Source organism: Quercus lobata, chromosome 4, assembly GCF_001633185.2.
Source record: "Quercus lobata isolate SW786 chromosome 4, ValleyOak3.0 Primary Assembly, whole genome shotgun sequence".
In the NCBI taxonomy this organism is placed as follows: domain Eukaryota; kingdom Viridiplantae; phylum Streptophyta; class Magnoliopsida; order Fagales; family Fagaceae; genus Quercus; species Quercus lobata.
This window is the reverse complement of record NC_044907.1, coordinates 21,360,109-21,386,002: the sequence shown is the minus strand read 5'-3', so window position 1 is coordinate 21,386,002 and position 25,894 is coordinate 21,360,109. Positions and strand designations below refer to the sequence as shown.

Below are 25,894 nucleotides of genomic sequence, written 5' to 3'. Positions count from 1 at the left end.
TATCAACAAACGCTTAACTGAACTCAAAAACTTGTATAAACATGCACTAGAATTCCCTTTTTCTGGTCTAGGAGGTTTTCAAATTGAAAGTAAAATAACATAACAAAAAGAAAAATAGGAATAGAATACTATTATCGAATTTATAAGAATGAATTGGAGTTATGCTAATGATAGGAGTTTGTTTCATGTTATAATATCAGAACAAATCCCCAGCAACATAATTTAAACATGATCAACACAGCATACTAACCTAATTTAATTTTTAGAAAATTGAAAGTCTCTCAGCTTTTATGTCAATTTCAAAATTAATCTGTACATAAAACTAGCCTTAAAGTGTGGAATCATCAAGCAATCAGATCACCTAATTGCAAATGTTTTTTGAATCAAATATACAAGCAAACATTGGTTTATTTCTTCTTTTTTTCACATCTACATCTTTTCAACAATCAAATTTGAAAAAAAAAATTACAGGAGAACATTTAAAAGAAAACCAAAGAAGTACCCAAAAAAGTAAATGATAGAAAAGAATCAATACAAGCAGATCTTATTGCTAAGAAGTAATAAATTTGATTAGAAAAGTGCTATCCTACTACATGGAGTGTATAAAAGGAATAACTACAAAGAAATAAGTAATACAAGCAGATCTGCCACAAGTTTGTTGCCTTGGAGACCATAAAAGTACAAAGAATTGGGATTAGTAAATTATTGCCACTGAAGTGACTCTGCGTCCATTGAAAATTAGAAGCTGGATTCAATTTTGTATTCCTAAGTTAAGATTCTCTTATCATTAATTCATTATTAATGGTACTCCTAAAGGATTCTTTCCTAGTACTCGTGGTCTGCATCAAGGTGATCCTCTTTCACCTTTGCTATTTGTTTTGGTATTGGAAGCATTTAGTAGAATAATATTAAGAGCAAAGGAGGGTGTTCACATAGATGGTTTTTCGGTTTCATCAACTGGTGGGGATGCTATGGATATTTCACATCTGCTGTTTGCAGATGATACCCTGGTCTTTTTTTTATGTAGATTTAGATCAGCTACGTCACCTTCGATCCATTTTATTATGTTTTGAGGCTGTTTCTGGACTTCCCATTAGCTTGGCTAAAGTCTGAGATGGTTCCTATATGGAAATTCTGACTAGTACTTTGGGTTGTAGGATTTCAGATTTCCACTCTTCCTATAAAGTATCTGGGTCCTCATCTTGGTGCTCCGTACAAATCTTGTAAAATCTGGGATGGGATTATTTAGAAAATGGAGAAGAGGTTGGCAGGTTGGAAGAAAATTTATCTTTCAAAAGGTGGTTGCCTCACCTTAATAAAAAGTACACTTTCAAGCCTCTCTACTTATTTCTTATCTCTCTTTCCACTACCAGTCAGTATTGCTAACAAGCTAGAAAAGATTTTTTTTTTTTTTTGGGGGGGGGGGGGGGGGGGTTCACGATGGAGAACACAAATTCCACCTGGTTAATTGGTCTACACTGTGTAAGCCAATACGACAAGGGGGCTTAGGTATCAGAAGTATCAATTATGTTGTGTTTTAATGGTGCTCTACTGCTCAAATGGCTATGGAGGTATGGTTTTGGAGAGGGAGTCCTTGTGGAGTAAAGTCATTGACAGTAAATATGTTAAAGACATACGATCAGAAATCACTCCGAGGATCAAGCATTGATCCCAGTTGAAACATGGGTAATTTCATTTGGGAGACACAAGAAAATAACTCCCATATAAAGGTTTGAGCTTTTTATTTGTTCCTTTTTTTTTTCTTTCTTTTTTTCTTTTTTAAGTAATGCTTGTAAGAAGGTTTTCACACACCAACTTTTTCACGCACTCCAAATGCTCAAATTAACTAAGGTAGAGCTGAAGGCCTGCCTTGTAAATTGAGAGCCAAATAAGACAAAGGCCATTAAAACAATCATTTGAAGTTAGAGAGTAGAGAAACTACAAGACATAAAGGTAAAAATTCTACATCAATTCTATCCAAAACCGTATCCACCGAAGATACATTGCCCTTCAAATCATAGATCTATCTCAAACGCCATTATATCATTCAATTTATTTTACAAATAACAACATAAATAATTTTTTTTCCTGGGTGAGTTATGCATGAACCTAGTGGGTCTTGAACTTACAACCTCTCACATACTAAACAAAATTAAAATGAACATCACAACTGTTAGGTTCTAAAAGTTTAGAACAATTGGAAAATCGTGAACACAAACTTGTCAAGATATAGATCTTAGAGTCTATAGATATTATTAGACAATGTTCAAGGTGATTCAAGTCAAGATTCAAGAACATACAAGTTGCAGGAAGAAGATTTCATAATTTGTCTAGTTCGATCGATCGAAAGACATGCTCGATCAATCGAAAGTCGTATCTACAAAATTTTAATTAAGCCTAAACAGCAGTTCAATCCTATTAAGGATTAGGGTTTCAAATCTACTTCTCTCAGTATATAAAGGAAACTCTAAGCACATTTTTATAAGGCTTTTTAGAGAGAGAAGAGAGTGCCTCTTTTGTATTTAGAGTTTTGTTTCTAAAAAACTCTCTCATATCTTCTACTGGGGTTATTACTTGAAGAATCTGAAGATCTGGTATTATAGAAGTTGCTGCCTTCTCTAGTCATCAAAGGTGCTGATGATCTAAACCTTCAAGGATGGTCTTGGAATCACAAACAAGAGAGTTTGTGTTGCTAAACCTTTGAGTGGGATCTCAAAGTCACAAATATGGGTGTTTGTGTTTTGCAAAGGCCAAAGAAAGAAGGATTATGTGGTCTCGGAACTTGCACGTGGTCGTGTTAGTAAGTTTCTACTGGTAGGTAGCAATAGGATGTTAGTGGTCTAAGTCACTATTGTAAAATTTCGATTCGTTCTAGTGGATTTGCTTTTTACCTTGAGGATAGTTAGGTTAAATCCTCCCTAGGTTTTTTACCGGTTTGGTTTTCCTGGGTTATCATATCGTTGTGTTTTTTATTTTCTGCTGCTATACATTGATATGATATATTTGTGTTAACCTAGATTTGTTAATTTGACTAAGTAATCACTTGGCTAATTACCTAGGTTAATCTGATTGTGATTTTAAGGGGTCTAAAAACGTACAAAAACAAAAGGATAATCAATGTTTGTTTAAATAACCATAATCACACCAACCATAAAAGGAAACAAAGCTGATACATGTTGATAAATGATGTGTGAAATACCTAAGGTTTTATAACTTCCTGAACACCTCCGTGTCTTTACTATTAACAAAGATAATTATAAAGTCATGTATTTTCCTTTCCTAACAAGCCATCTCTTTCTTCTAAACAACAACTATATTCTCTTAATTATAAAAAATTATATTCATTTTAAATATTCAGTAATTAATCTTAAGCATATGCATTGTAATAAGAAGATCAATTTATATATAAAAAGATAAAATAAATCATATCTAAAATGAATATTTATGAATGCTACGAAGTATGGTACAATAATTTTTGACAAGCTAGGAAACCAATTTTTTTTTTTTTGTTAAACAAAAAAAAATTAGTAAAATATATCACCACAAATGACATTAATAAATGAATAACTCTGAGAATGTCTAATTAAATTGAAAAGGTAACTTTGACCACAACTTTTTTTATTATGGAAAAAAAAAACAATTGAATTCAAAGTACATGAGAAAAGAAGGGAGTCTTAAGTGATTTGTACATAATAAAGTGAATTAAACCACCTTTATTCAATTCACCTCAAAATTTCACTTTCTTTTGAGGACTTGGCATTAATGACAATTGCTTCTATCCTATCTACTCTCTAGAATCCTTCCTCTTTTCTTTTCTAAGTTGGCAAGATTTGAATCTATTAATCTATATTCTTGCGTGTGTTTGGGTACAATTTATATAAGCTAGTTCTTTTTCTTTTTCTTTTTTTTTTTTAACTTTTACTTATGGGGCTGCTATTGCATACTCTGAGAGTATGCTCCCTCCTTGGCACGGATGGGTAGATCCTATGGTGCGTGGGACCCACCCCTTTGTAAGATGGAGTATACAATAATTTTCTTTTATGTATAATTTTTTAAAACCTCACTTTTTCCAAATACATGTATATTTTAGCACAGTTTCAACAAAAAATTAAATAAATTGTAAATAAAAATTTAGGGAAATATAATTATCTCTATATATTAAAAAGATTTGGAAAGTTAGTTAAAACATTTCTTATTGTCAAAAATACCCCTAATTTAATTAACTTATCATTATTCTTGAAACATATGAAATGGGGTTAAGATAATAAATTGACAAAAATTAAAAACAAAAATCATACCCATGTTTATAAAACTACCCCATATCCTATAAAACTTCTCACTTCCCCATGTACACAACCAAAACTACCCCATGTTCCTAAAAAATAAAAAATAGAAAAACCTAACCCATGTTCTAAAAAAAAAAAAAAAAAAAAAAACCTACCACAAATTCCTTTAAAAAAAAAAAAAAAACTACAAAAAAAATAGCCTCATTGCATGTGCAAAGCACATGTGATGAGACTCGTATAAATTATTGTTCTACAAATTATGAATTGTAATTTATTTATTAATTTATATTCTCAAGAACAAAAGTTCCCAAACAAACACAAGAAATTAGAACAAAGGCTCTTCAATCGTACTTAGACACTCTCTCTCACTCTTTGTAACTGTAGAATTATAACAGTTACATGTGGAGTAGGGATTAATTGATGGGGGAAAGATTTTTTTTGAGAAACTGATGGGGGAAAGATTGAATGTGGAAGAAGCAATTCTGTAGAAAATTAGCAAAAATGCAATGCTGTGTTAGTTAATAGATTGGACGGTAAAAATATTCTCATTATCTTTCAAAACCTTAGTATTGTTATCATGCTAAAAACAAATAATCTATCTTTGATGCATTCAAGTTTTTATCAGTTATCATTTGAGCCCACTAATATCTTCAGTTATTTACTTACAAATAATCACTCTCCAAATCAACAATTTATAAAAATGGCTAAAAGAATTTTGTGAGACCTTATGAACTTGTTTATACACTTATTCAATTAAATCTTAAATATATTTAAGTTGATTTTATGTATGTATATACATAAATACTTTTTTTTATGAGAAACCTATATACATAAATATATACTTAAATCAAATGTCATACTTTGATAAAAAAAAAAAAAATCAAGCATAATGTTATTGTGAACATGTTTATTATATTTGAACTCTCTTTAAGTGATTAAAATAAGGTTAAGTTTGAACTAGACTCAACAGTTTTGATTAATTTCTGAAAAAAAGAAAAATGGCTCTATTCATTTAAATCCTAGAAATACTACAAAAATTATAAAAAAAAAAAGTTTTAACTTTTCTTTTTACCCGCCGGTGCTTTTGGAATTTAGAAATGTTGTTTCACCTTGATGCTGTTGCGTTCACACTCACACCTTGTAAATGATCAATACTGACCGGACACCATCAAAGGAAAGGAAAAAAAAATAAAAAGTAGAAAAAGTTTTTGAATAAAAAACAACATTTTCTTTGGTCATAATTAATACTGCGTACACACTCACACCTTGTGACATGACACCATAAAAAATAAAGTAGAAAAAGCAGTCTAAAGTTTTTGAATAAAAAACAACATTTTCTTTGGTCATAATTAATACTACGTACACACTCACACCTTGTAAATGATTAATACTGACCGGACACCATCAAAGGAAAGGAAAAAAAAAATAAAAAGTAGAAAAAGTTTTTGAATAAAAAACAACATTTTCTTTGGTCATAATTAATACTGCGTACACACTCACACCTTGTGACATGACACCATAAAAAATAAAGTAGAAAAAGCAGTCTAAAGTTTTTGAATAAAAAACAACATTTTCTTTGGTCATAATTAATACTACGTACACACTCACACCTTGTAAATGATTAATACTGACCGGACACCATCAAAGGAAAGGAAAAAAAAAATAAAAAGTAGAAAAAGTTTTTGAATAAAAAACAACATTTTCTTTGGTCATAATTAATACTGCGTACACACTCACACCTTGTGACATGACACCATAAAAAATAAAGTAGAAAAAGCAGTCTAAAGTTTTTGAATAAAAAACAACATTTTCTTTGGTTATAATTATTTTTTTCTTTGATCGTAATTTTTGAGATTAGCTGTGGTGGAATTCATGGTTCCGTGCTTTGTTGATGCTGACTTTTTTTCTTTTTTTTGTGCTGACCTGACCACATATAAATTGCACATTTTTTTGTGTGATGCTACCACCATTAAAAGGACAATTACTATGAAAGTGCTCAACGAGATAACCCTCATGGATTACTATATGTCAGTATCGATATTCTAAGCAAGACATATCCACAACTATTTTAGTATTGTTGTCTTGCTAAAAAACAAATATTCTTTATTTGATGTACACGATTTCTTACTAGCTAATAGCTATATCATTTGAGTTGTCATTTTTTTTACTTATAAATAACAATTTTTTAAATTTTAAATATATTTAAGAAGATTTTTATGCATGTATAAACATAAATATATATATATATATATTTAGAAACCTATATACATAAATATATACTTAAATCTAGCATCATGCTATGATAAAAAAATAAAAAATAAAAGACATAAAAAATGGAGCATGATGTTAATTTATTTATGAACATGTTAATTATTATATTCGAGGCATGCTTAACAGTTGCTAATCATAAACTGAAGTTTGAGCTTGACTCAACAGCTCGATTCATTTCTGATAAAAAGAAAAGGTTGGTTGATTCATTCAAATCCTATAAAAGTTATAAAGTTTTTAATTTTAGCCGCTATTGATTTAGGAATTTAGAAATGTTGTTTTCACACTACTGCTTGCTACAGCTGCTAACTGCGTTCACACTCACATACCCTCAGTTTCCCACTTCCACTTTGTAAATGATTAACACAGTAACACGACCCCAGCAAAAGGAAAAGAGAAAAAGCAGTCTAAAGTTATAGAATAAAAACCAACTTTTTCTCTGGGCATAATTATTGAGGCTAGCTGTATCTCTTTCGGTGCTCCACAAACACATCTAAATATCCAATATTTCGGAAGGAGCAATTGTGTAGCAATTGGGTAAAAATATTCTCTTTATCTTTCAAAAAAACCTTTAGTATTGCTGTCCTGCTAAAAACAAATATTCTATCTTCTTTAATTCAATTCTGATAAAAAGAAAAATTAGCTCTATTCATTTAAATCATAAAAGTTTTAACTAGTGTTTTTCAGTGATGCAAAAAAGTATTATCCAATGTCAAAGTGGTGGGAATAATCCCAAGGACTTTTCTGTTTGCCTTAACATCTTACACATGGAAGTGGGTGGGAAGAATGTAGTGTTTTTCAATGATGCAAAAAAGTGTTATCCAATGTCATAGTTTCAGTTTTTTTTTATAGGGAAAATTCAAAAAATTCAAGCTTAAAATTTTACATGTTGTCACTAGTTGGAAAAATCTAATTTAAGATACCTGAGATTTTCTTAATTTTCCTGTTAGCAATATTCACTAAAAGAGATGTGGTATATTTAGCACCAAGTAACTCATGCACCAACTGATAACTCATTTTCACTACTTTCAGGTTATTAAAAACTGTGGTATTTGGCAGAGCAACTTCCACATCTACTGCAATGCAAATTTGTTCACATTTGATATTGTTCTAGTCTAATGCTTTCTTAGAGTAATCAACCACCTCACCTCAATTAAATCCTTGTAATCTCATATGGCCTAGTATGATATAGCTACTTAAAAGGAATAAATCTACCTCACTCTCAAACCACTTTAATGAGATTGTAAATTACTAATTTATCATATAATTAAGGGGAGTTTAGGCTCACACGTGAGGGGGAGTGATTAGGTTCACCACTTTCAAACAGTTTAAACTTTAGATACAATTGGTAATTTAACAATCTATATTCTCATTATCTTTCAAAACCTTAGTATTGTTATCATGCTAAAAACAAATAATCTATCTTCGATGCATTCAATTTTTTACTAGTTATCATTGGAGCCCACTAATATCTTCAGTTATTTACTTACAAATAATTACTCTCCAAATCAACAATTTATAAAAATGGCTAAAAGAATTTTGTGAGACCTTATGAACTTGTTTATACACTTATTCAATTAAATCTTAAATATATTTAAGTTGATTTTATGCATGTATAATTGTATATACATAAATACTTTTTTTTTTTTTCTGAGAAACCTATAAACATAAATATTTACTTAAATCAAGTGTCATACTTTGATAAAAAGGAAAAAATCAAGCATAATGTTATTATGAACATGTTTGTTATATTTGAACTCTCTTTAGATTAAAATAAGGTTAAGTTTGAGCTGGACTCTAACAGCTTTGATTAATTTCTGATAAAAAGAAAAATGGCTCTATTCATTTAAATCCTAGAAGTACTACAAAAATTATAAAAAAAAGTTTTAACTTTTCTTTTTAGCCCCTAGTGCTTTTGGAATTTAGAAATATTGTTTCATTATTGCTTGATGCTGCTGCATTCACACTCACACCTTGTAAATGATTAATATTGACAAGACACCATCGAAAAGAAAAAAAAAAAAAAAAAAAAGTAGAAAAAGCAGTCTAAAGTTTTTGAAGAAAAAAAAAAACAGTAGAAAAAGCAATCTAAAGTTTTTGAATAAAAAACAACGTTTTCTTTGGTCATAATTTTTTTTTTCTTTGGTCCTAATTATAGAGGCTAGCTGTGGTGGAATTCATGGTTCCGTGCTTTGTTGATGCTGACCTTTTTTTTTTGTGCTGACCTGACCACATATAAATTGCACATTTTTTTGTGTGATGCTACCACCATTAAAAGGACAATTACTAGGAAAGTGCTCAACGAGATAACCCTCATGGATTACCATATGTTGATATATCAATATTCTAAGCAAGACACATCCACAGCTATTTTAGTATTGTTGTCTTGCTAAAAACAAATATTCTCTATTTTTTAGATACGACAAATATTCTGTATTTGATGTACACGATTTCTTACTAGCTAATAGCTATATCATTTGAGTTGTCATTTTTTTTTACTTATAAATAACAATTTTTTCAATTTTAAATATATTTAAGAAACCGATATACATAAATATATATATATATATTTTTAGAAACCGATATACATAAATATATACTTAAATCTAGCATCATGCTATGATAAAAAAATAAAAATAAAAAGACATAAAAAATCAAGATGATGGTAATTTATTTATGAACATGTTAATTTTATATTTGAGGCATGATTAACATTTGCTAATCATAAACTGAAGTTTGAGCTGGACTCAGCAGCTCGATTCATTTCTGATAAAAAGAAAAGGTTGGTTGATTCATTCAAATCCTATAAAAGTTATAAAGTTTTTAATTTTAGCCGCTAGTGATTTAGGAATTTAGAAATGTTGGTTTCACACTACTGCTTACTACAGCTGCTAACTGCGTTCACACTCACATACCCTCAGTTTACCACTTCCACTTTGTAAATGATTAACACAGTAACACGACCCCAGCAAAAGGAAAAGAGAAAAAAAGTAAAAACCCCTGTATGAACCGTGTAAAAATATTATAGAAAAAAGAGCACAAAATATATATATATATATATATAAATTGAACAATACATATTAAACAAACCATATACTGTAGTTTTTATATATTTACCCCCACAAGTGTCACAATATTTTTATAAAATATTTATTTTCAGTTGTAGTTGGTCACAGTTTCATATTTTATTATTTTATTTTGATTTATATGAAATTAACACCTCAATAATTATGAAATATTGTGAAATTTATTGTGTCAGTATAAGAATATATATATGGGTTCCTATAAATATTTAAAAGAAAAAAAACTATAAATGGAAGATTGAAGGAAAAAAAAAATGTAGCTACAGTGCCACAAAAGTACTGTAATTTTTACAGATTTAATTAACAAGTGTCACAAAATTTTTACAAAATATTTATATTTTATTATTTTATTTTGACTTATAAAAATTGACATCTTAATAATTATGAAAATATTGTGAAATTTGTTATATCAGAATAACGATATATAAAAAAAAAAAAAAAAAAAAAAAAAAAAAAAAAACAAACGGGAGGAAAAAAGCTGTAACTACTGTAGCTACAATGCCGCCTAATACTATAATTACTGTTCGAAACTAAAAAAAAAGACAAGTGCCTAGCCATATTTCCACCGTAGATGAACAGTAAGATACGTTGAATGATCAGTACGTAAATCGTTCACACAGTCAATACCTATCTTGTTGTGTTATTAACAAGAGGGTCCATAGCTTTTTTTTTTTTTTTTTATTCCAATATAGGCTGCAGACTTTTTTTTTTATTCCAATATAGGCTGTTTTTTATTCCAATACAGGCTGCAGACTTTTTTCAGCCTTTACACTTTACGGTTTACGATCTATTTTGTCGTGTTATTAACATGAGAGTTCATAGCTTTTTTTGATTCCAATATGGTCTGCGACTTTTATTTTTGGAAAGGGATAAAGTCAGCAACTATCACGTGGCACTTTTGTTATTATGTTATAATTTTTATTATCAAAAAATGTTATAATTTTTTTTATATATTTTAATTAGTTGTATGACTTTTCAATTTGTACCAATTTTCAATTTTTTATATTTGAACCAGTTTATTTAATTTATATTTGTCTGATATATTTTCATTAATTATCCTTTATTGAATAATAATAATTTTAAGCAAATCTAAATATCCACATAAAAATTATCATAATAAAAAGTATGAATTTAGAATAATTTATTTTGTGTTAGCACTCATTTATTGAGTTATTGATAAATAAATTTAAATTTTACAAGTTTAGAATATAAACTAACCATATCATCTGGTAAAGTTGAGATTATTTTATACTTAAAATTTTATTTTAGTCAAATTATAATTCTGTATTATAAATTATTTTTTATTTCTTTTTTTAATCAATAAAAAATGAAATATTAGTGAAACTTGGATACAAAAACTCCTACTTGTACGTGAAGTCTATTAGTCTAGGGTTTAGTCTACTATATATACACATGTTATGATTCATTGTAAATGACACAAAATTTGAACTACACTATAATATATTATTAATGTAACCCTCTAGGGTTTATTATGTTCTATACTTCATGCTTTCGCTTCCGCATCCATACTAACATATTTAACATGATGCATCAAATTCTAATATTTAACAATTATTAATCGACTTAAATCCGATCAGACCTGTTTGCCTATCATATAATTTATTATTATTATTATTTTTTGAAATTTCTATCAAGAAGACAGTTTCATATATTCATGACACCTCCTTCTGAAATTTTGAATAAACTTCTTCACCATCCACACACTTACATGCATTTACTGTTTACATAGTCTGTACCTATTTTGTTGTGGGATTCATGTGTTATCAACAATAGGGTCCATATAGCTTTTTTTGATTCCAATATAGTCTGCAACTATCTAACCTACACGCTTTGGGTGTTCGTCTTCCTCTTCTCAAATTTTCTACACAGACTACACCCTTTCCAGATCTTCTTAAATCTCAATTCTACAGCTTTCAATTTCCACAGATTTCCAATCCCACCCCTCAGATTCAATTCCCATTTTAATTTCAATTTCTAGGGTTTCACTAATCACACCGGTGAGTGAATGCAAAAAAGAAAAGAAAAGAGAACCTTCCTCTTCTATCACTGTTTGAACAAGTTCGAAATATCCATTCAATTGTCATAGACTCTGGCGTCGATCAGGTACACTCTCAATGTTGAACAGTTTGGTCTGTTTATTTCCTTCGGCTTCTTTGCCTTCAACCCTTGAATTCGTAATTGGGAAACATAATTGAGCATTGAGAGTGTTTTTTTTCTGTTGTATTTTGCAGGTTAGCGATTTGGAAAACGTAATTGGGTTGTCGCTACAAAGCGTGTAAAGGTTAGATATTCGTATTGTTTTTATCTCTATAGTTATTTTGTGGTTGAAGAGAGTTCAATTACACTAATTGGACTGTCTTATATTTATTATTATTTTTGATTTTGTTTCTGAAATATTGTCAAATATATTGATATTTGTTTATTTCTAATCCTAAAATTAACATAAAGTAGACCTAAAATAGTTAATTTTGGAGATGACTCGCTCGTTATTGAAGATGACTCGCTCATTATTTCCCAGACATTTTACCCCTCTTACGTTTAGTTTGCTTCAATTGTTTACAATATGTTGTCTTTTATGGATGAATTTCGTCATGTTCATATCTCCCATGTAGGTAAACAATACAATTGCTCAACTAATTTGTTAGCTAAAAATGTTTTAGTCATTGATGATTTTTTTTTTTGTTTGAATTGAAGATAATCCTTATTTTCTAAAATAAGCTATTCTCTATGACGTAATAATTGTTTTTCATATTGAATAAGGTTTGATATAATCTTATATAAAAAGAATAGACAGATAATTGTGAAATTGATTTGGACTCTAAACATCATTTCCATTGACGCAGATATCACAATCTATTACTTCTATAATTGAAAAAAATATATATATAAAAAAAAAAAAAAGTAAAGAAGACGAGTTATTCTTTATTTTTTATACTAATTTAGAAGCCATACAAGACTTTTTTTTGATGAACAAGAAGCCATACAAGATAAAAGTCTCATGCACAGTTTTGAATATGAAATTTGTCCTATATTTAGACTTATTAATTTTTTAATAGGAGTAATATTCTTCCTTGTTTTTTTAGAGGAGAATTATTCTTCCTTGTTAGTTGGGGAGGTTGTGTGGAGTCTTGAAACGGGTAGGCATTCAAATTGACATTTACATTTTTATTATAATTTTTTTGTGGAGGTGGGGAGTCATATGTTGCGCAAAGCTTTTTACATGCAACGATGGATACAATTTAGTTGAAGCGATCTATTGATCTGGCTTCTGGCCCACCCAAAATACTTTTGTTTGGTTGCTAATGCCTTTTATCTTTCATTGTTAATAAATCTAGTTCACTGGTTCCGTTTCAGTTCAGATAATGATTATTAATAATGTCAAAATAATGATAAATTAAATTTATTCATCTTACCAACCTTTTGGTATAGGTTCATTTGAGCCTTGAGTCCAGACCTCTCGTTGGTGCAAAAGCAAAAAAGGGAGAAATATTTCAACTTTAATGCCTATGAAGTAATGATTTTATTCCTCAATAATTACAATGCCGACGGTCTAATAATTTTTTAAATATTGAAATTAAAAATTAAAATATTTACTCTTTTTTTTAGAAAATAAAATATTCACTTTTTTAATATCAGTTCTTAGATTAATAAAAATTTTAATCTTTTACTTTTTACCTTCTTAACTTTTTTTTCTATACATTTTCATTGTGCAATAGTTATTTATTTGGTACACAGTTTTGGAGATTGAACCTCCTATTTACTAATTTTGACTAATTTTTGAATTTTTTCAGTTTTAGGGTAATCATTGGTTTGGTATAGTTATGGCTAAACTAGTTGATTCGTATAGGTTTGGCTAAACTAGTTGAATCAACTGATCAGGTCTGGTTTTGAAACTATGGCTGTCACCATGAAATTTTATAAATTTAGTATGTACAATGTACATATTCATTATAATTATTATTTTTACTTATCAAAAAAATATTAATTTGTTTTTGAGGCACTTGTAGTCTTGTACAATGAATTGATTGGATTAGTTGAAAATAGTCTATTATGATTATTGTTGTTTCAATAACAAGCAATTTTTTTTATATTTTTTAATTGATTTTATTTCTGAAGAAAATTGGGTTATACTTGGTAAGTAGTTCACTTCTTTTATATTTATGAATTATGATAGAGACATCATAATAGAGAACTTGTTTAACTCATCGACCCACTTCATTTCCAGTAAGAATGTGTTTGTTGAAATTATGATAGGGACATCAAGATGGATAAAAGTTGGATGCATGAAACTGATAGAACTAGTACACGATATAGTGAAGGTGTTAAGCAGTTCATTAACATGGCACGTGGTCATGCGGATCGAGTTGGTAGGATTAAGTGTCCATGTCGTAAATGCACAAATTGATATTATCAACATATAGACGCGGTGGAGACTCATTTAATTTTGAATAGATTTGATTTGAATTACACTGAATGGATATTTCATGGGGAAGAAGATCCATTTTTTAAACATGTGCAAGTTGAGCATAATGATAATAATTCACAAGCAGAGGACATTGATGACGTTGGAGAAATGTTAGATGACATTTATAGGGGGACATTTCCAGATGCAAATATAGGTGAATCCTCCACTTCTCCAGGTCCATCAAACAATGATCACAAAGCAAGACCTTTTGATCAGTTGTGGGAAGATGCCCAATGTGAGCTTTATCCAGGTTGTAAAAAGTTTTCTAAACTCTCTTTTTGTATGAAGCTGCTTCATATAAAGACACTTTGCAATTGGAGTGATAAGTCGTTTGATTTGATGATTGACTTGATAAAGCAGGCACTCCCAGATGGGGAGTCATTGCCAAAATCATATTATGAAGCGAAGCAGTTTAGGCGAGACTTGGGTTTTAGCTATGAGTTGATACATGTATGCAAAAATGTATGTACACTTTTTTGGAAGGAACATGCTGATAAAGAAGAATGCCGAAAATGTCATACTTCAAGATGGAAAGAGGACAATGGTAAAGGTAAAAAAATTCCTTGGAAGGTCTTAAGGTATTTTCCAATTAAACCAAGGTTGCAGCGATTGTTTATGTCAAAAGATTTAGCTAAAGACATGAGGTGGCACAAAGATGAGCGACTTGAAGATGGAGATTACCTTAGACATCCTGCCGATTCAATAGTGTGGAAAGAGTTTGATAAAAAACATGCTTGGTTTGCTGCAGATTCCCGCAATGTGCGACTTGGTTTAGCAAGCGATGGGTTTAATCCATTTGGTAACATGAGTACATCATATAGCATGTGGCCAGTAGTACTTATGCCGTATAATTTACCTCCATGGAGGTGTATGAAGGATCCATATATGATTTTGTCCTTACTTATTCCTGGACGTAAGGCACCTGGAAACAAAATTGATGTGTACTTGCAGTCGTTAGTGGATGATTTAAAAGAATTATGGAATGAAGGCATCAAGACGTATGACTCATCAAAGCAACATTCATTTAAGTTGCATGCAGCGTTATTATGGACTATAAATGATTTTCCTGCATATGCGAACTTATCTGGGTGGTCTACCAAGGGAAAGTTAGCATGTCCCATATGTAATGAGAATACAGAGTCGAGTTATTTGAAGTCTAGCCACAAATTGTGTTACATGGGTCATCATCGATTCTTACCTCAGGAGCATAATTGGGGCCAGAAAAAAGAATTTTTTGATGGAACTGAAGAGCATAGGATAGCTCCTAATGAATTATCAGGAGATCAACTGTTACAACAACTAATGAATGTTCCAAAAGTGCAATTTGGAGATGATGAAGCTACAAGAAAAAGAAAGCGCACAAAGATCGAGTTGAATTGGACAAAGAAAAGTATTTTTTTTGAGTTACCTTATTGGTCAACACTAAAACTGAGACATAACTTAGATGTCATGCATATTGAGAAGAATATATGTGACAGTGTCTTAGGTACACTGATGTATGATAGTGGAAAAGGGAAAAATAAAGACACTTCTAAAGCACGAAAGGATTTAGAAGATATGGGCATACGTAAAGATTTGCACTTACAGAAAATTGGTACATCTACAAAAATGCCACAAGCAAAGTATACATTGACAAAAGTTGAGAATACAAGATTCTGTGATTGGCTAAAAAATGTAAAGTTTCCTGATGGGTATGCATCTAACATTAGTAGATGTGTGAACACCAATGAGGGTACGATTTCAGGAATGAAAAGTCATGATCTTCATGTACTCTTACAACGATTACTTCCTGTTGCAATTCGTGGATATTTCAATGATAATATACGTACAACATTGACTGAATTGTGTTTATTTTTTAAGGACTTGTGTTCACGAACATTGAAGTTAGATGTCTTAAATCAAATGAAGGAAGACATTGTTGTGATTTTATGCAAAATGGAAATGATATTTCCACCTGCTTTTTTCGATATAATGGTACATCTAGCTCTTTATTTACCTCGAGAGGCAGAGCTTGCAAGTCCTGTTCAATTTCGTTAGATGTATCCAATTGAAAGGTTTCTTGGTAAATTAAAGCGGTTTGTGCGAAACAGAGCACGTCCAGAAGGGTCAATTGCTGAGGGATATTTATCTATTGAATGTTTGACATTTTGCTCCATGTATCTTCGTGAGATTGAGACAGTATGGAGTTATGAGGAGCGGAATAGCGATAGGTGTCAGGGGGAAAGGGATGTAGGCTTGTCTGTTTTTTCACAATCAGTACGTCCTTTAGGAGCAGCAAAATATGTAAGACTTGATGATACGCATCTCACACGGGCTCGATGGTATGTACTTAGCAATTGCTCAGAAATTGATTCGTATAAAACGTAAGTGTTTCATTGATTTTTTTTTTTCAATTTACATATTACTTAGCAATAAAATGAAGTGCTTATATGTTTTTATTATGTAGTAAGTGTTATCTGAAGATCCATTGATTTTTTTTTAAAGAGAATTTTCATGTTACTTGAACATAAAATGAAGTGTTTTTACGTATTTATAGTGTAGTGAGCATTATTTGGAGATCCAGGGAGAAGGCATCATTGACATTGATCATAAGCATGAAGTTGAATTCAAAAATTGGTTTAAAGATCATATATGTGGGAGTAATGTGACAAATGTGTCGAAAGAATTATATAGTCTTGCATGCGGATCTGATGCTCTAGTTGCAGTTTACCAAGGTTGCATTGTGAATGGTGTTAGGTTCCACACAAAAGACCGTGAACATACTCGTCGTACTCAAAATAGCGGTGTCTTTGTTGAGGAATGTTTTGGAGCTAACCTATATAGGCAATAATCGTGTATATTTATTTGAGTGTGATTGGTGGGACACTAGGGATGGAACAGGAATGCAAAGGGATGAGCATTGTACAAGTGTGAATACATCTCGTACATGGTATCATTCTGACCCATTTATCCTAGCATGCCAAGCTTCACAAGTTTTTTACCTGAATGATACCAAATTGGGTAGTAGTTGGCGAGTGGTGCAATATATGACGTATAGAAACATGTATGATATTCCTACAGACACAGAGAAAGTGCATGAAGAAAATGAAGAAGATAATGGTGATGCGGTATACCAAGAAAGTGAATGCATTGGGGTTAATGCAACTGTTCAACAAGAAAATGATGAAGACTTAACTTTGTTACATAGAGATGGTGTGCCAGCAATAGATTTGGAGGACTTCATACCTGTTGATGATGTATATGTGCAACTTGATGAAAGTATGTTCATCAATGATGATTTGTTTAATGAGGAATGGGATACAGATTCCAACAATGAAGAAGAAACATATAGTGATGACGATGTTTCAAGCTCAGATCAGGAAAAAGATTTATCTAGCAATGATGAATCTATTGGAGATCTTAGGGATGCAGATTAAGTTGAGTTTTGATGCAGGTTAAGTTTTGTTAAATACATAAAGCTTTCATATCTTCTCAACTATGGTATTTTTGAAAAATAAAAATGTTAAAATTTTACTTGGATGTTAAAACTATTTTGTACACATTTTTGTCATCTACTTTAGTTCACCTTTATATTGGTTTATTCTTTTTATTTCAGGTTAAAATGTCTCATACCTTGGGCTACTAATGATGTTAAGGGGAGATACTTTTTATTGCAAAATTGGTTGTATATCTTCTTAAGGAATTTGTCATTATTTTATTATTATTAGAGAGAGTAGATTTGAATTTAAATTATGTATGTGATATAAAACTTGTGTATTGTTTTTCCTTATTAGTAGTTATTGTTTGAGTAGTTGTTATGCCTATATGAGTATTTGTGATTGAAAATTTGTGATGTGTGGAAATATGATTTATTAAAGTCGGATTATTATGGTAGCAACCTAATTGTCCTTATCATGAGTTCATCTTTTTTGGCCCAATTTAGAACTCCTGTTTATAACATGCAAATAACACCTTGGCTTCTACATCATGGCAATCCATTTGGCTAAATCTAATTCACAAATGGCTAGCGTGTGATCCTTGTAATAGATCCAGCTGCTTGACCCACTCATACTATGAAACTTCCTGATTTATTTGCAAAATATACTGCACATTTGTCTGGTATTAAAGCACATTGTTTATGTGTTATTTTACATTTTAACAAGTGCTTGCACTTTTGGAACTCATTGGTATGTTTGTTTGTTTGGATAGGAGATTGAGAATGAGAAACTTAAGTTGGAACATGTTTAGCTTTCAGAGGAGAATAGTGGGTTATGTGTGTAGAATAAAAAATTGGCTGAAGAGGCTTTTTTAAGCAAAAGAACTAGCTTCTGCTGTTGTTGTGGAGTTGAACAATTTGGCTGGTGAAGTGTTAAAGCCCTCCAATATTTCGGTTTCGGGTCTTCTAGTCTTCAAAGGCTGTGAGTAGTCTCCCTTTCTTCTCCTTTCTTTTGTGTTTACTTCTATAATTCAATATTATTGTAAATTATTCCATATAAATCTAACATTTTAAAGGCGTCATCAGATGCCATTTTCTTGTAAAACCATGAAGAAGCCTGGCATATTCTAGTTTATTAGGATGCTTGTCTTTTAGTTCTATCTTGCTCCTAATTTTCTTACACTTACAAATTAAACATTGCATCCAAATTTCTATTTCTCATTTTTTATTTGTAAAAGTGAAAAAAATTTGCATTCATTCAAACTAATATAGGTATGCTTAAACGTTAACTAATGTTGTGATTAAGTTTCACTCAAAATATATGTGAGTTGCTTTTCATGTATTGTATTTTTCTCTTAGCATTTGAAAGTACACTTGCACTGCAAACTTGTGGTATAAAGTAAACCATGAACTTACCCCTAATCTTTCCAAGAAAGAATATTCACCCCGCCCTGCCTTCCCTAAATGTAGCATTTTGAATAGTAAAGTTAAAAAATTAGAACCTTCCTGAATTAATCTTTCTGGAGGGAAAAAATGAATCATTTAAAAAAAGCAAAGAAAATCTGAGTATATTTTTAGCTTTTGAGGTATATTTTTGACCATTTATCATTTTCACTTTATTGTTAAATTCCCAAAGTGGGACTCTCAATTTGGAGAGGGAGTATAAAAATCTGCATAGACCCATTATCTCATCTTTCTAAAAATTAAAATCTTTTTAAGTTAATGCTTGAGATAGTTTTTTTGTGGAAGGGTTAGAGGTAACGCATGTGCTTAATTTTATACACCTTTTGGTTATAACTCTTTATCTTATACTTGTTTTGAAGGTTATGCTGAAAGTACCAATGGTAGTTTGTCTTGAAGGCACAAACGTGATCAGAAAAGAGCACGACTTCACTCTTTTGTTCAACTTCTAAGTCCAAGGCGTTTACCAGACACTATGTGAAAGAAACAAAGTTTTTATTTTTATTTTTTATAGAAGAAGAAACTAAACTCAAAGTTTGACACTTCAACTCTAGGGAGTGTCAAAGTTCTCATCTTTCCTGGTTGTGTTAAATTGAGGTACTTTTGATGATCTCTCTTCATTTTACCTTCTGGGTATTCCTTAATTTTTGTAAACAAGTTGTGGGTATTTTTGAAAATTAGCAGCCGTTTCATGGTTTAGTTGTGGGTCTCTGTGTCTTAGAGTTTCGTGGGTTTTGAATGATTTTTGGAGTTTTTGTGTGTTTTGGGTGTAACTGATTGGTGAATTGTAAAAAGGGTCTTAATTTAATTTGAGTTATGGAGTACTTTTTAAAAGGAGACTAGTTTGGAAATACTGAGAAAATTGGATATGGAATTTTAGCGATTACTTTTCTTTTCTTTTTCTTCTTTGTCTTGTTCCTTGTTGGCTCTTGTTTTGTGTTTTGTTCATTGCAACAAGTTTTAGCTTGATTGCATATCTTCATGAGAAATTCGTTATCCTTTGATTAGTATTTGAGTGAATAGATTGGAGCTTTTATTATGAATGTGATATTGAACTTGGGTATTATTTTCCCTTATTAGTAGTTATTGATTGAGCAGTTGTTATGCTTCTATGAGTATTTGTGATTGAAAATTTTTGATGTGCATAGGATTGTGCTTTGTTATTACCTAACAGGTACCATTGTAAAATTCAGAATGTAAATTTTAGAGAAAAATTAAAAAAAAAATGTTAAATATTATTAGCGACGACAATTTCATCGCTAATATTTTATCATATCATTAGTGACGACAAACAATATCATCGCTAATTTGCAATTTTTAGTGATGACATGTTTGTGGTCACTTATATATCGTTATCTGTGACGACAAACAATATCATCGCTAATATGCAATTTTTAGTGATGACATGTTTGTGGTCACTTATATTTTGTTATCTGTGACGACAACAAGCGTCGTCGCTAGTAATGATATATCAATGACCATAAACATGTCGTCATTAATAATAATCTATTAGCGATGACAAAAAAATTTGTCACTACTAATGAGATAGTAGCGATGACATTTCATCTTGGGGTCTCGAGTTATTTATGACGACAACTGTTACTATTAGCGACAACTTTGTTGTCGTTAACAGTATTGTATTTGCGATGACATTAATATCGTCGCTAAAAAACTTTTTTGTAACCAAATTCGTTTAACGAAAATTAGCGACGATATTCAAAGCATTAGCGACGACTATATGCCATCGCTAAAGACCAAATTTTTGGTAGTGACAGTTTACTCAGTTTGTACATTTTTTTTTTTTTTTGACAAAACAGTCTGTACCTATTTTGTTGTGTTATTCACAATAGGTCCATAGCTTTTTTTTATTCCAATATAGCCTGCAACTATCATGTGGGTTGATGTGATATCACATCAACGTCCACTTTTGTTATTATGTTATAATTTTTTTATATACTATAATTAGTTGTATAACTTTTCAATTTGTCATACCGGAGGTCTATTTTGATTTGAAGGTGATGCATTATTTTGCTTTTTTTGAACGTGGTTCTTCATATGCTCTACTCTATGAACTAAGTGGATTCAGTCGTATGAGTGTGTTTTGTATGTGCAGCTAGGCTTTCTTTTTTGGCTTACTCTTTCACTCATCGCCACATTATCTGTCTTGACCACAAATCGCGACCCGCCTCTACGTTCTCAAGTAGTGCACTATTGCTGGCATCTCCTTCTCCTGGACACCGATTTTCAATTTTTTATATTTGAACCAATTTATTTAATTTACACTAGTCTGAGATATTTTCATTAATTATTCTTTATTTAATAATAATAATTTTAAGCAAATCTAAATATCCAAATAAAAATTACCATTATAAAAAATATGAATTTAGAATAATTTATTTTGTGTTAGTACTAATTTATTGAATTATGTGATAAATAAATTTCACTTGCGCAAGTTTAGAATATAAACTAACCACATCATCAAGTAAAGTTGAGATTGTTTTATACTTAAAATTTTATTTTAGTCAAATTATAATTTTGTATTATAAATCATTTTTTATTTCTATTTTTTTAATCAATAAAAAAATAAAATATAAGTGGAACTTGAATATAAAAACTTAATTAATAAATTTTCATTTCAAAAGGGAAAACTTAAAAATAAAATAGATAGAAAATATTAAAAATTAAATAAATATTCTTTAATTAATTAATATTTAAATATAAAAAAAACCATATTTAAAGTTTTTGCTCTCTAAAATTGTTGATCTAGCCCTAAGTCAAATAAGATGAAATAAAGTGCAGAGTTTGGTTAATAGATACTTTTAGGGTATTTGACATTTTTTTAATAACTTTTTTAAGAAAAATTTTAATTTCATTATTAGAAAACTATAAATAATTATTAAAAAATTAGTTACTTTTTTCTTTCTTAAATTTTTTAAAAAATATTTCTTAAATCAATATTCTTAAACTTTAACTATTATTTTATAAGGTGATTTAAACAAATACAAGGCTTGATTATTAAAACATAAAATGAAACATAAAAAATGATATATATATTAACACAAAAAAAAACCACTAATATCTCTTTTATTTATTGGTAGTTAGAGTTATATAAACTTTTGTCTTATTATTTTTAAGACACAGCTTGTGTTCAGTACACAAACCTTACTCTTATTTTAAAGTCACACACCAAAGTTCTAAAAATATTTTCAGTTGAAAAAGTTTAGTACTATTTACTACTTGTGTTTAAATAATAATTTTTAATTTTTTTTAAATATATATAGATAAAAAATATATAAAATTATTTAAAAATTAAAAATATATGTTAAAACACATGCCTTACATTTGGAAAACATTTTAAACTCAACAAAGAAAGTGATAATTTTTTGAGATATTTTTTATTTTTCATACCTTGTGTGAGCAAGAAGTACAAAGCGCAGATGAGAAGAAGCACATTTGTGCATGACAACTCGTTTTTGAGTTGAAAGTTGATAACACATCTTTTCAGACCTTTATTAGGTGTCAGTAATCAGTAGAAATAAACAGTGTTTAAGGACTCAGGAGTAAGGACAACTAGCTAGCCTCGACTCCGCGACCTGCATGCCAAAAACACTCCTTTTCGTACAAAAACATTGGAATGTTTAATTAGGCAATTAGTAGTTTAGTACTACCACCGTTGATTAAAAATAAAATGGTCAAGGTCAACAACAATATATTAGTATGCAGTAGATTACTCTAAAGTAAAGCCTAATATATATGTGTACATATATATATATATATATATAAAATATATTAATGTACCTATTATAAACCACTTCAGGTATTTGAGTTTTAATGAAGAAATCAACATCAATAATCTTTTTTGAAATAACTTGGAGAACTTATCAGGCATTGGACTTTTTAGTTTTCACTTTTCATGCCAAACCAACTGAAGCAAACTAGCATAGAACAAACTTGGGTACAAAATTCGGACCCTTCAAAACTGCAATTGTGCAACAGGTCAAGAACTCGGTAATACTCATTTCTTTCCCATCAAAACTTTAATAAGACGCACGATTTCTTCAGATTATCAGGCGAATAAAAAAGAGTAACTATTCTATCATTTGTTCTTTTATTTTAATGATTTATATCTATTCATCTAAACTTGTGTTAATGAAATGACATATATGATTTTTTGTTCATAATTATAGAATCATAGCAAATTTTCTATAACTTTGAAAGGAGGACTTGACCAGACAACTAACACTGTTGAAATTAGCTTACTAAACTGGTATTTTGATTTTTTTTTTTTTTTTTGGATAAAAGTTTCCATTATATATCTACTAAATGCTTTTCATGAGATGATTAAACCAAAATACTCGTAGCATATTTGTGCGTATGCTTGCTTTAAAAAGTGAAAAAAGAACAAGAGAATGACTAAAGGAGCTTAATCTGTTCATACATGCACTAGTTCAAAGATAGTTTGAATTGAATTTTTATCTGTTAATAATATATAATTACAAATTATGGTTTAACTGTTTCAGGTATCTTGCTTTTTATGCAGAACTGAAAGAAAACCAATTTTTTTTTGTTCTTTTTCATTCTACTTTTTGAGGTTTTGCTATTATGGCGAGTACAGTCCTGCACTTAATTAAAGTTAATCTTCTTTAAAAAAGATAAGAAATCCCAGTTTTTTTTTTTTTTTTTTTTTTTTTTTTAATTTTTTTTATCAAAACTTTAATTAGATGCATATTTTTTCAATTTATTAGGAGAAAAATGAATAACTATAAATTCTTCCATTTGTTTTTTTTTTTTTTTTAATGATTTTTATCGTTGTATCTAAGTTTGTGTTGGAGAAATGATATTTATAGTTGTTTTTAGAGCATTAGCATTGAAGAATGCTAATGCCATATCTAAGGTCTTTTTGGCATTTCATAACTAAAAAACATTTGCATAAAAAAATGCTATACCTCATTATTGTAAAATTTTTTGCAATAATGTTACAGTACAATTCTAAACTTTGTATTGTAGCACTATGCTAAAATATATATATATATATATATATTTTATTTCATCCCTTAGTTAAAAAAAGTGATGATGTGAAAGAAATAATAAAGAAAGATTAAAAAATAATATTTTAATGAAAAAGTAAAATAATAGAGTTTTTGGATGTAGGGTTTATTGTAAAATAGTATGGTATAATTGATAAAATAATTTTTTGAGATGGTAAAATAAGATAAAGTAGCATTCTTTAATGCTGATGCTCTAATAATGATAGAATTGTAGCAAATTTGGTAAAATTTTGAAGGGAGGAAAAAAAAGGCAACTAACACTAAGGAATCAGCTTATTATAAAGGTATTTTGGATTTTGGTGGTTAACTTATTATAAAAAACAGTAAAAATTAGTAAAAAAAATAGTGTGTGAGAGAGGGGTTAATTGCATCTCAATCCATGACTGGACAGTGACTGTTGGCATTTATGAATTATTTCCTGATACATCCAAAATACTGTTTGATGAACGGTAACTTGAGTCATTCTTGATACAGTGACATGTCGGCAGTAATTTCCTAATACCGCCAACAAGGATAAATGCTAAATTGTCTGATTCATTCTAATCCGACAAATTGGATTCAATGCACCATTCGTCAAAGGTAGGACTAATATGAAATAGTGAAAAGCTTCAATAATTCCAATACAAAGAGATAAGGTTGAGATGATAATGTTTGTCCTGGTAACTATTGATTCACGTGCCTAATCACTTTTGCTGAAAGTAAATTTGGGTTGGTACAAAAATCAAATCTAATGTTGACACGGAAAGCTAAGAAATAACATTCTTTTCTTTCATATTCATAATAAACTTTATTTTTATTAAATTCAAGATAGATGATAGAAATAAAAGTCAGAGGAGTAAATACAATTTTTCTGTATACAACAGAACTAAAAAGTCTTTATACAGGTAAAATATTTCAAAATTAATTTTGATAAAAAATTCGAATATTGGGTTCAATTGGTGAGTGTGTGTGGATGAGAACTCGATCCATAAAAAACCAGTAACAAACCTCAGTAGTTTATTATTTAACAATATTTTACTTCAAAGACCTATCTTTTTCTACATCTTTTTGGTGATTGTGTGCATGCATGAGAGCATTTGTAGTAGTGGAGCTAAAAAGCTATAATGCTATTTTAGCTCCACTAATATACCAAAACAAGCTTGCAGTAGTGGAGGCATACTTAAAAATTATAGCTGAATTGCTACAGGGTACATCTATAAATAGATGTGCACTGTAGCTCACATCTAAAAATAAAAAGCAATTTTTTATTATCCGAGTACAAATTGCTTCTTCATTCTTTTTTTTTTTTTTTTTCTTTCTTTTATCCCACCGGTCTCTCATTCACTCTCTCTGATTCAGCTCAAGTCTCTCAACCTCTCTCACTCTCTCAACTCCGGCAAGTCTCTCAACCTCTCACTCTCTCGACGTCACCGTCACCGACACCGGCACAGCTCGCCACCACAGACCGCCCTTACCGACCCACAAACCCACATCGCCCTCACCGACCCACAGACCCACTTCGCCCTCACCGACCCAGCCACCGCAGACCCACATCGCCGATCACCCATCTTCCTCTATTCGCCGATTTCGCTCACCCAGCCGCCACAGAGCCACCTCGCTCTGACCCAAGCCCCAAGCCTCAAGCCGCTAGCCACTGCTGCCGTCCATCTCTCTTTTCTCTTTGCTGTGATTGTTTTTTTTTTTTTTTTTTTTTTTTGTATTTCATATGGGTTTGGTGGCTGTGGTGGTGGTGGTTGATTTTGGCTATGGTAGTGGTGGTGGATGATTTTGACAGTGGGATTGTGGATGTTTTTGTTTTTTTTTTTTTTCCTATGTTGTGTTGTGGTTGCCAAAGTAGGGTGGTGGTT

General features: G+C 30.3%; 3 protein-coding genes across 6 annotated transcripts in view; all 3 read left to right on the top strand.

The window, feature by feature from the left end:
- Positions 1 to 25,894, top strand: part of LOC115983794 (putative disease resistance protein RGA3) — an 82,472-nt gene that overhangs the window by 22,801 nt on the left and 33,777 nt on the right. The gene's annotated exons all lie outside the window — the stretch shown is intronic.
- The window catches only part of LOC115983804 (putative disease resistance protein RGA3), a 69,503-nt gene that overhangs the window by 33,748 nt on the left and 9,861 nt on the right, over positions 1 to 25,894 (top strand). The gene's annotated exons all lie outside the window — the stretch shown is intronic.
- LOC115984831 lies at positions 14,232 to 16,160 on the top strand. Its single transcript, XM_031107829.1, has one exon. It carries the CDS (start codon positions 14,232 to 14,234, stop codon positions 16,158 to 16,160), a length of 1,929 nt encoding a protein of 642 aa, XP_030963689.1.